At 57.3% G+C, this 11,148-nt stretch overlaps 1 protein-coding gene across 1 annotated transcript; it reads left to right on the forward strand.

Annotated features, from left to right (window-relative positions):
* The first annotated feature begins 7,518 nt into the window (after positions 1-7,518).
* CCDC166 (coiled-coil domain containing 166) lies at positions 7,519-10,874 on the forward strand. Its single transcript, XM_050951138.1, has 2 exons — positions 7,519-7,646; positions 9,418-10,874. The coding sequence occupies exon 2, from the start codon at positions 9,426-9,428 to the stop codon at positions 10,269-10,271; it is 846 nt and encodes a 281-aa protein (XP_050807095.1). The 5' UTR covers positions 7,519-7,646; positions 9,418-9,425; the 3' UTR covers positions 10,272-10,874.
* The last annotated feature ends 274 nt before the right edge of the window (positions 10,875-11,148 follow it).

Below are 11,148 nucleotides of genomic sequence, written 5' to 3' on the forward strand. Positions count from 1 at the left end.
TTTGCAGTCTATGACAATTATCCTATCCCCATGCTACTGGGAGAAGACTTGGCCAACCAGGTGAAGCGGGCCAAGCGAGTGGGAATGGTTACACGTAGCCAAACCAGGCAAGCTTCCAGACACATTCCTGTTCCTGAGCCGTCCACAGAGGCCTCGTCTGTGTTACCAGAGACCCAGACAGAGGTAGTGGACCCGGATTCCATGCCAACCACTGAAACAGCCACAGCACCTCCAGTCCCAGGCCCGGAACTGGAACAGCAACCAGCACCAGCAATTGCAACCCTATCTTCAAACTCAACGCCAGAGGGCGCCAGCGAGCCAGAACTGGCAGAAACAACAGACAGCCATACCCAAAAGGCTCAGCCAGAGCCTGAAATACCCTCAGGTGCACCAGCGGAGAGCGGTTCACCAGCAACGGAAACAACCTCATCACCTACATCGCTTCCAGAGGGACCAAACCCAAGTCCACAGTCTGAGGAAGAACTGGTGACCCCAGCCTCAAGGGAACAGTTCCAGACTGAGCAGGAAGCAGATGACAGCCTTCAGAAAGCTTGGGCGGCGGCACGGAGCACCCCACCGCCTCTCAGCTCTTCCAATCGATCCCGGTTTATTATAGACCAAGGACTTTTATACAAGGAAATTCTTTCTGGTGGACACCGGGAAGAATGGCAGTCGCAAAAACAGTTGGTGGTTCCAACTAAGTACTGGGGGAAGCTTTTAAGCTTATCCCATGATCATCCCAGTGGCCATGCTGGGGTGAACAGAACCAAGGACCGGTTGGGGAAGTCCTTCCACTGGGAGGGGATGGGCAAGGACGTTGCCAAGTATGTCCGGTCTTGTGAGGTATGCCAAAGAGTGGGAAAGCCTCAAGACCAGGTCAAGGCCCCTCTCCAGCCACTCCCCATAATTGAGGTCCCATTTCAGCGAGTAGCTGTGGATATTCTGGGCCCTTTCCCAAAAAAGACGCCCAGAGGAAAGCAGTATGCACTGACTTTAGTGGACTTTGCTACCCGATGGCCGGAAGCAGTAGCTCTAGGCAACACCAGGGCTAACACTGTGTGCCTGGCCCTAACAGACATCTTTGCCAGGGTAGGTTGGCCCTCCGACATCCTTACAGATTCAGGGTCTAATTTCCTGGCAGGGACCATGGAAAAACTGTGGGAAACTCATGGGGTGAATCACTTGGTTGCCACCCCGTACCACCATCAAACCAATGGCCTGGTGGAAAGGTTCAATGGAACTTTGGGGGCCATGATACGAAAATTCATCAACGAATTCTCCAATAATTGGGACCTAGTGTTGCAGCAGTTGCTGTTTGCCTACAGGGCTGTACCACATCCCAGTTTAGGGTTTTCACCATTTGAACTTGTGTATGGTCACGAGGTTAAGGGGCCATTACAGTTGGTGAAGCAGCAATGGGAGGGGTTTACGCCTTCTCCAGGAACTAACATTCTGGACTTTGTGAGCAACCTACAAAGCACCCTCCGACACTCTTTAGCCCTTGCTAGAGAGAACCTAAAGGATGCTCAGGAAGAGCAAAAGGCCTGGTATGACAGACATGCCAGAAAACGTTCCTTCAAGGTAGGAGACCAGGTTATGGTCTTGAAAGCGCAACAGGCCCATAAGATGGAAGCATCATGGGAAGGGCCATTCACGGTCCAAGAGCGCCTGGGAACTGTAAACTACCTCATAGCATTTCCCAATTCCTCACTAAAGCCTAAAGTGTACCATGTTAATTCTCTCAAGCCTTTCTATTCCAGAGACTTACAGGTTTGTCAGTTTACAGTCCAGGGAGATGATGCTGAGTGGCCTGACGGTGTCTACTACGACGGGAAAAAAAGACGGTGGCGTGGAAGAGGTGAACCTCTCAACCACCCTGGAACGTCTGCAGCGGCGACAAATCAAGGAGCTGTGCACTAGCTTCACCCCATTGTTCTCAGCCACCCCAGGACGGACTGAACGGGCATACCACTCCATTGACACAGGTAATGCTCACCCCATTAGAACCCCACCCTACCGGATGTCTCCTCATGCCCAAGCTGCTATAGAACGGGAGATCCAGAACATGCTACAGATGGGTATAATCCGCTCATCTACCAGTGCATGGGCATCTCCAGTGGTTCTGGTACCCAAACCAGATGGGGAAATACGCTTTTGCGTGGACTACCGTAAGCTAAATGCGGTAACTCGTCCGGACAACTATCCAATGCCACGCACTGATGAGCTATTGAAAAAGTTGGGACGTGCCCAGTTCATCTCTACAATAGACTTAACCAAGGGGTACTGGCAAGTGCCGCTAGATGAACCTGCCAAGGAGAGGTCAGCATTCGTCACCCATGCGGGGGTGTATGAATTCAATGTCCTTCCTTTCGGCCTTCGAAATGCACCCGCCACCTTCCAGAGGCTGGTAGATGGTCTACTAGCTGGACTGGGAGAATTTGCAGTTGCCTACCTCGATGATGTGGCCATTTTTTCAGACTCCTGGCCCGAACACCTACTACACCTGGAAAAGGTCTTTGAGTGCATCAGGCAGGCCGGACTAACTGTTAAGGCCAAAAAGTGTCAAATAGGCCAAAACAGAGTGACTTACCTGGGGCACCAGGTGGGTCGAGGAACCATAAACCCCCTACAGGCCAAGGTGGATGCTATCCAAAAGTGGCCTGTCCCACGGTCCAAAAAGCAGGTCCAATCCTTCTTAGGATTGGCCGGATACTACAGGCAATTTGTACCACACTACAGCCAAATTGCTGCCCCACTGACCGACCTGACCAAAAAGACCCAGCCAAATGCAGTTAAGTGGACTGATAAGTGTCAAAAGGCCTTTACCCAACTTAAGGCAACGCTCATGTCTGACCCTGTGCTCAGGGCCCCGGACTTTGACAAGCCATTCCTAGTAACCACAGATGCATCTGAGCGTGGTATAGGAGCAGTGCTCATGCAGGAAGCAACAGATCACAACTTCCATCCTGTCGTGTTTCTCAGCAAGAAACTGTCTGAGAGGGAAAGTCACTGGTCAGTCAGTGAAAAGGAATGCTATGCCATTGTGTACGCCCTGGAAAAGCTACGCCCATATGTTTGGGGACGGCGGTTCCAGCTACAAACTGACCATCCTGCACTAAAGTGGCTTCATACTGCCAAGGGGAACAACAAGAAACTTCTTCGTTGGAGTTTAGCTCTCCAAGATTTTGATTTTGAAATTCAACACATCACAGGAGCTTCTAACAAAGTAGCTGATGCACTCTCCCGTGAGAGTTTCCCAGAATTCAGTAGTTAAAAAGTGTTCTTAAAATGTAGAGGTCTGTTAGTTATATACTTAGTAGTATATGTAAAGGTGCATTGTGTTGTAGTAATCTGTTTATTTTAAAGTTCTAGAAGGAAATCGCCGCCAGTGAGCTTCCCCACTGTCTGCAATTTGAGGGGCGTGTCATAAATAGATAGCTAAGGGTTAATGACTCTTTCACCTGAAGCACCTGACCAGAGGACCAATCAGGAAACCGGATTTTTTCAACTTTGGGTGGAGGGAATTTTGTGTCTGAGGTCTTTGTTGTCTGTCTGCCTGCTTTCTCTGAGCTTTGGAGAAGTAGTTTCTGCTTTCTAATCTTCTGTTTCTAAGTGTAAGGACAAAGAGATCAGATAGTAAGTTATATGGTTTCTTTTCTTTGGTATTTGCATGAATATAAGTGCTGGAGTGCTTTGATTTGTATTCTTTTTGAATAAGGCTGTTTATTCAATATTCTTTTAAGCAATTGACCCTGTATGTGTCATCTTAATACAGAGAGACCATTTGTATGTATTTTTTCTTTCTTTTTTATATAAAGCTTTCTTTTTGAGACCTGATGGAGTTTTCTTTTCTGGGAAACTTCAGGGAAATTGAGTCTGTACTCACCAGGGAATTTGTGGGAGGAAGAAATCAGGGGGAGATCTGTGTGTGTTGGATTTGCTAGCCTGATTTTGCATTCCCTCTGGGTGAAGAGGAAAGTGCTTTTGTTTCCAGGACTGGGAACGGAGAGGGGGAGTCACTCTGTTTGGATTCACAGAGCTTGTGTCTGTGTATCTCTCCAGGAGCACCTGGAGGGGGGAAGGGAAAAAGGATTATTTCCCTTCGTTGTGAGACTCAAGGGATTTGGGTCTTGGGGGTCCCCAGGGAAGGTTTTTCAGGGGGACCAGAGTGCCCCAAAACACTCTAATTTTTTGGGTGGTGGCAGCAAGTACCAGGTCCAAGCTGGTAACTAAGCTTGGAGGTTTTCATGCTAACCCCCATATTTTGGACGCTAAGGTCCAAATCTGGGACTAAAGTTATGACAGGCACCGGCGAAGGTGAGCGGTGCTGCACTGAGGCCGACTTCCTATGACCCGACTCCATCTGGTGCCGGGTTTTTGACTTGGGCTGGGCCATAAGTCTTGATGCTGGTGCCGGGGCGCTCCGCACTGAGGACGACATGCTGGGCACCGCCTTGGCCGGTTCCGGGTCCGAGGGTGGCCGCAGGGCCGACTCCATCAGGAGGACTCTAAGTCTTTGAGCCTCATCCTTAAGAGTTCGCGGGTGGAAGCCTCTACAGATAGAGCACCGGTCCTTTTGGTGGCTCTCTCCGAGGTACCTCAAACAAGGAGAGTGCGGGTCACTCTTGGGCATGAATTTCCCGCAGTCCTTGCAGAGTTTGAACCTGGGGGACCCAGGCATGCCCCAGCGAGCGACAAAGACTCAGGTGGTGGGGGGAACCCCCCAACTACGAAGAACTGTATACAAATATCTACTTAACTAACTATAATGTAACTGAATACATGGACTAAACAGTAAGGATAGGACACTGCCAACTTGCTATGCGCAAGAGAAGTTCCAGCTAGCCGTCACCAGTGGTAAGAAGGAACTGAGGGGGTGAAGGGTCAGAGGGCCCCTTTATAGGGTGCCCTGGTGGCGCCACTCCAGGGGGCGCCCAGGCCGACCCTACAGAGGCTGCTAGGGAAAATCTTCCGGCTAGCATGCACGCGGCGCGTGCACACCTACTTTGAATGGACATGAACAACCACTCGAAGAAGAACATTCCCACTTCGTCACAGCGCCGTAGTGGGGCTAAGGCAGGCTCCCTGCCTGCCCTGGCTCCAGGTGGTCGGGCATGTCCCTGCAGCCCCTAGACAAAGGGGTGATCAGGGGAGCTTCACATGCTGCCTCCGCCCTGAGTGCCGGATCCACAGCTCCCAGTGGCTGGGAGCCAATGGTGCTGGAACATTTTATTAGTGGGGGTACTGAAAGCCACCTCCCTTGCCTCCTGTCCATCCCACCCCCCAACCCCAAGAACTGGGGCCATGAGCAGTGCCGTGTCTCCGGGGGGCGGGGGGAACCCAGACAGAGGTAAGGGAGCCAAGGCTGTGGCCACATCTGGGGGCAAGCGCAGGGCAGGCAGCCAGGACCCTCAGGCACAGGGCCAGCAGTCACGTGCATGGCCAGAAGCGAAGGCACGGGGCCGGCGGCTGCATAGGGTGCCAGAAGCAGAGGTGTGGAGCTGGTGGCCGGGACTCCCAGGCCTGGGGTCAGGACCCAGTGTTCCTATGCCGGAACTGCAGCCAATGGGAGCTGCAGGGGTAGTGCTTGAGAGCAGCGCACAGAGCTGCCTGCTCACCCCTGCACCTAGGAGCCAGACATGCCAGCCGCTTCTAGAAGCCATGCAGAGCCAGGGCAGGTAGGGAGCTATGCCGCAGACCATAAGCACCAAATTTCCCTCATGCCAATGGATGCTCACGCCCCCTCTGCCCTGACTCCACCCTTTCCCCGCCCCCTACCCCCACCCCCATTCCAACCCCTTCCCCAAATCCCTGCCCTGGCCCCACCTGTTCCCCGAGCGTGCCTGTTACGGAGTCCCTGGGTGATGCTCTGGAACTGCTCCCCACAAAGCCAGGCAGGACTCTGGGGAGCCTCCTCTCCCTCGGAGCAGACTGTCTCCAGGGCAAGAAGCTCACACGGCTTCACCTTCTGGGTCTCTCCTAGGTGCATTCAGCATGTGCCCCTCCGTGCGCTTCCCAAAGTGAGTCTGCCGAGGCAGGGTCCTGGGGAAGCCACTGGGTCCTGCACCCCCCACTTCACAGTCAGATGTGACTCTTAGCCAGCTAGTAAAACAAAGGTTTATTTAGACAACAGAAACACAGTCCAAAACAGGTCTTGCTGGTACAGACAACAGGACCCCCTTTAGTTAGGTCCATCTGGGCCCCAGGGAGGCCACAGCCCCGCTGGGAGGCCCAAGCCCTGTCGGGACTCCCCTACATTTTCCAGCTAGCTTCCAAAAAACTGCCAAAACCCCCTCCCGCCCCTCCTCTCTGGGCTGTCTCTCTCCCCGGGCCAGGAGGTCACCTGATCTCTCTGTCTCCAACACCTTTAGCATCCCCTTGTGGGGGAAGGGTGGGGGGTGTAGGGCCTGGCCCTTAGTTGCCAAGCAACAGAGGGTCAGCCAGAACTGAGGCATCAACACAGTATTCAGAGGAAACATTAAAAACAGTCCCACTTCATCACAGTGCCCCATTCACCTTCCTCCCCCTGCCCACCCAGCTGTACGAAACAGCTGTTTTGTGGTGCAAGCACTGGGAGCGAGGGGGGAAAGCAGGCATGCCGAGTGCTCAGGAGGCGGTGGAGGTGAGCTGGGTGGGGAGCTGCCCCTGGGTGCTGAGCAGCCACCAGTTTTTCCCTGTCGGTGCTCCAGCCCCGGCACACCCCAAGTCGGCGCCTATGCTGCAGCCTGGGAACCACCTGAGCCCACACCACAAACCTCTGCCTCCTGCTGCCTGCGCCCCAACCCCTTCCCACATCCCAACCCCCTGCTGTCGCCCTGAGCCCCCTCTTGCACCCAAACTCCCCCCCTCCCCGGAGCCTGTACACTGCACCCCCTCCCATACCTCAACCCCAGCCCTGAGCCCCCTCCTGCACTCCAAACCCGCAGCCCCACCCCAGCACCCACCCCCCCTGCACCCCAACCCCTTGTCCCAGCCCTGAGCCCATGCCCAGTTTGAACCCCTTAGTGCCAGCCCTGAGCCCCCTCCCACAGCCTGAACCCCTCATCTCTAGCCCCCCCCTGGAGCCCGCACCCCCTTCTGCGCCTCAACCCCTTGCCACAGCGCAGTGAAAGGGCGTGGGGGGGGGCAGGGGCTGGGGAAGAACTGAGGGGGGAGTGCAGGGCCTCAGGGCACGGGGTGCGGTTTGGTGGTAACCCGAGCCGGCTGGCATGGCTGCGGGGCTCCGGCCGCGGGGGCGAGGGGCAGGCTGGCTGCCCAGCCCCCAGGGCGAGGCCGAGCCGCGTGCCTAGCACGGGTGTTCAGGCGGCTGCGGACGATCCGCTCGGCTTGTCCTGTGGGCCCGGGCTGAGCTCCAAGGCTGGGGGGAGGGGGGGGGGCGCTGCCAAGGGAGGGGGAACAAGCGCTCCCCCCCGGTGTGGGGGTGTAGGCGCGCCCCGCCCCCACGCTGGGGGGGGGGTCTGTCTGTGGGGGAGGCGGGAGGGGCAGCGGGGCCATGGGCGGAGGCCGGGCCTTATAAATATTCCGTCTTGTTAAGTTGGGGGAGGAGCCAGGGCAGCCCCGTGCCCGCCCTCGGGTGCGCGCTTCGCCCCGGGCCGGGAGGCGGAGCTGTCCCGTCTCCAGGCAACGGGGAAGAGGCGCGGGACCAGGTCAGGCTGAGGGGCCCGAAAACGCAGCAGTTTACAGTGGGGGGAGGGGCCGGAGGCACTGGGTGAGGGGAGCAGGGGGCTGGTACTGGAGGGGGGGCCCAGGCAGGCACAAGTGGGCGGAGCCAGGGACATGGCATGGGGGGAGGGGCCGGAGGCACTGGGTGAGGGGAGCAGGGGGCTGGTACTGGGGGGGGCCCAGGCAGGCACAAATGGGCGGAGCCAGGGACATGGCATGGGGGTAGGGGCTGGGCACTGGGTGAGGGGAGCAGGGGGCTGGTACCAATGGGGGGCCCAGGCAGGCACAAGTGGGGGGGAGCCAGGGCCCTGGCATGGTGGTAGGGGCTGGGCACTGGGTGAGGGGAGCAGGGGGCTGGTACCAATGGGGGGCCCAGGCAGGCACAAGTGGGGGGGAGCCAGGGCCCTGGCATGAGGGGCGGGGGGCACAGGGTGAGGGGAGCAGGAGGCTGGTACTGGGGGGGGGGCCCAGGCAGGCACAAGTGGGCGGAGCCAGGGCCCTGGCATGGGGGAGGGGCCGGAGGCACTGGGTGAGGGGAGCAGGGGGCTGGTACTGGGGGGCCCAGGCAGGCACAAGTGGGGGGGAGCCAGGGCCCTGGCATGAGGGGCCAGGGGCACAGGGTGAGGGGAGCAGGGGGCTGGTACTGGGGGGCCCAGGCAGGCACAAGTGGGGGGGAGCCAGGGCCCTGGCATGGTGGTAGGGGCTGGGCACTGGGTGAGGGGAGCAGGGGGCTGGTACCAATGGGGGGCCCAGGCAGGCACAAGTGGGCGGAGCCAGGGCCCTGGCATGGGGGGAGGGGCCGGAGGCACTGGGTGAGGGGAGCAGGGGGCTGGTACTGGGGGGCCCAGGCAGGCACAAGTGGGGGGGAGCCAGGGCCCTGGCATGAGGGGCCAGGGGCACAGGGTGAGGGGAGCAGGGGGCTGGTACTGGGGGGCCCAGGCAGGCACAAGTGGGGGGGAGCCAGGGCCCTGGCATGAGGGGCCGGGGGCACAGGGTGAGGGGAGCAGGAGGCTGGTACTGGGGGGGGGGCCCAGGCAGGCAGGCACAAGTGGGGGGGAGCCAGGGCCCTGGCATGGGGGTAAGGGCTGGGCACTGGGTGAGGGGAGCAGGGGGCTGGTACCATTGGGGGGCCCAGGCAGGCACAAGTGGGCAGAGCCAGGGCCCTGGCATGGGGGATGGGAGGTGCTGGGCACAGGGTGAGGGGAGCAGGGGGCTGGTACTGGGGGGCCTAGGCAGGCACAAATGGGGGGGGAGCCAGGGCCGTGGGGAGGGGAGGGGCTGGGCACAGGGTGAGGGGAGCAGGAGGCTGGTACCAGTGGGGGGCACAAGTGGGGAGGAGCCAGGGACATGGCATGGGGGGAGGGGAGCAGGGGGCTGGTACTGGGCAGGGGGCATGAGTAAGGGGGGAGCCAAGGTCCGGGCATGGGGGGAGGGGCCAGGGGCACAGGGTGAGGGAAGCAGGGGACTGGTATGAGGCGGGGGAGCCAGGGCCCTAGCATGGGGGAGGGGCTAGGGGCACTGGGTGAGGGGAGCAGGGGGCTGGTACCAGTGCGGGGGCCCAGGGGGCACAAGTAGGGGGGACCCAGGGCCATGGCATGGGGAGAGAGGAGCAGGGGGTTGGTACCGGGGGGGCATTAGGGTTCACCCCTCAGCTCCCCTGGTCTGTGAGCTGCTCTTGCTGCTCACTGGGGAGAGGTGTGTGTAGGCTGTTGAGCTGTCTTTTACTATATCTTTTTCCATTCTGTCTCTCTTGAGGATGCACTATGCCCCCCAAGAGAAGGCAGAAACTGCAGCAAGAGCAGAAGGGGCAGCCAGCTGTGGCTGCACCCCTGGAGGGAGCTGCTGAGGGGGCTGTAGCCAGCAGAGAAGAGGTGCTGCTGCAGCAGGAGTACAGCCACCTTTGCAAGGAGCTGGAGGACATGAAGGGGACACGTGTTCAGCTTCGGGAGGAGAACGAATTCCTGCAGCAAGAGGCCCAGCGCCTCCGTGCTGAGAGCCAGGAATTCATGTGCTATGTGGCCAAGCGGGCCCAGCGGCGCCAGGATGCCATCGTCTCCCTGAATGATCAGAACAAGCAGGCCATAGAGGAGATCCGCAGGGAGCAGCAGGAACTGCTCACCCTCTACCAGAGGAAGGAGGCAGCTCTGCGGGAACAACTGTTGCACAAAGAGGGTGAACTTCTCCGCCTTCGCAAAGAGGTTGAAGGCCTGCGGGAGATCCAGGCACTGCAGCAGGAGCAGGCTGCCCACATCAGGGAGCTGCAGGGAGAGCTGGTGACAACCAGGCAGCAGCACACTCAGCACCTGCAGGAGACCAAAAGCCATTTCCTACAAGAGAAGGCTGCCTTTGAGCAGAAGTCCCAGCAGCAGGTGCTCTGCCTGCTGCAGCAGGCACAGGAAGTGGTTGCACGATGCATGCAGGAGCATAGTGACCAGGTGAAATGTGAGAACCAGGAGCTGCGGCAGGAGCTGCACCAACTTATCCAGCGATCACGCACACTGCATTTACACAAGCGCCGGTTAGAGAATCAGGCCCAGCAGCTGCTGCGAGAGCGTTGCTACATGCAAGACATGGCTCGCCTGTACCACATCCACCAGGGCAAGAAGTAGGCCCTAACTGTGACCCCAGGAATGAGCTGACAGAGAGGTGGCCACTACTCACTGCCATGACTTGCTTTTGGTATTAGAATTATTTAGGTCAGGGGTTCTTCAAACTGGGGGTTGGGACCCCTCATGGGGTCACGAGGATATTACATGTGGGCGTCAAGAGTGGTCAGTCTCCACCCCAAACCCCACTTTGCCTCCAGCATTTATAATGGTGTTAAATATATAAAAAAGTGTTTTTAAGTTATAAGGGGGGGGTCACACTCAGAGGCTTCCTATCTGAAAGGGGTCACCAGTACAAAAGTTTGAGAACCACTGCTTTAGGTCAACATTCTTCAGTAACAGCTCTGTTAATAAGCTGAGAGGGAAATTAAATTCCCAGAGGATACTGAACTGGGAGGAACTATAACTTCCAACAAAAAGATCTGATCCAAAAGGCTTTAGTGAGACATTGGCAGGGAACAATTTATCCAGCTATCGCGCATGGGTCTTATATGGGCCCCATTGCTGAAGTATCCAAGTGCCTCACAAACTTTAACATATTTATCCACAAAGCAGCACTGTGAGGTAGGGTGATGCCATAGTTGGATATTTTTCTAAAGGATCTATTCTAGGCGATGTTTTCTGTCTTGTGTTATACGGATGTCAGATATGATCACAGTGGTCTCTTCTGGTCTTGGAATGTGTGAATCTATGAATCTGTTATCCTCATTTTACAGCCTGTGGCAGGGCATGGAATTAATCCAGGTCTTCTGAGTCCCAGGCTAGCATTCTAACCCCTGGGCTGTCCCTCTGCACAGAGATTGATCCTGGGCCAGCTCTTGTGCTATCCTGATGAGTCTTGTGATCTTTAGAGAGAGACAAGTCTTTATTGGAGCAACTT

This window comes from Gopherus flavomarginatus, chromosome 4, assembly GCF_025201925.1.
Source record: "Gopherus flavomarginatus isolate rGopFla2 chromosome 4, rGopFla2.mat.asm, whole genome shotgun sequence".
Lineage (NCBI taxonomy): Eukaryota > Metazoa > Chordata > Testudines > Testudinidae > Gopherus > Gopherus flavomarginatus.

Bases quoted from the DNA above. Each gene is read 5' to 3' on its own strand.
- CCDC166 (XM_050951138.1), top strand. From the start codon at position 9,426: ATGCCCCCCAAGAGAAGGCAGAAACTGCAGCAAGAGCAGAAGGGGCAG.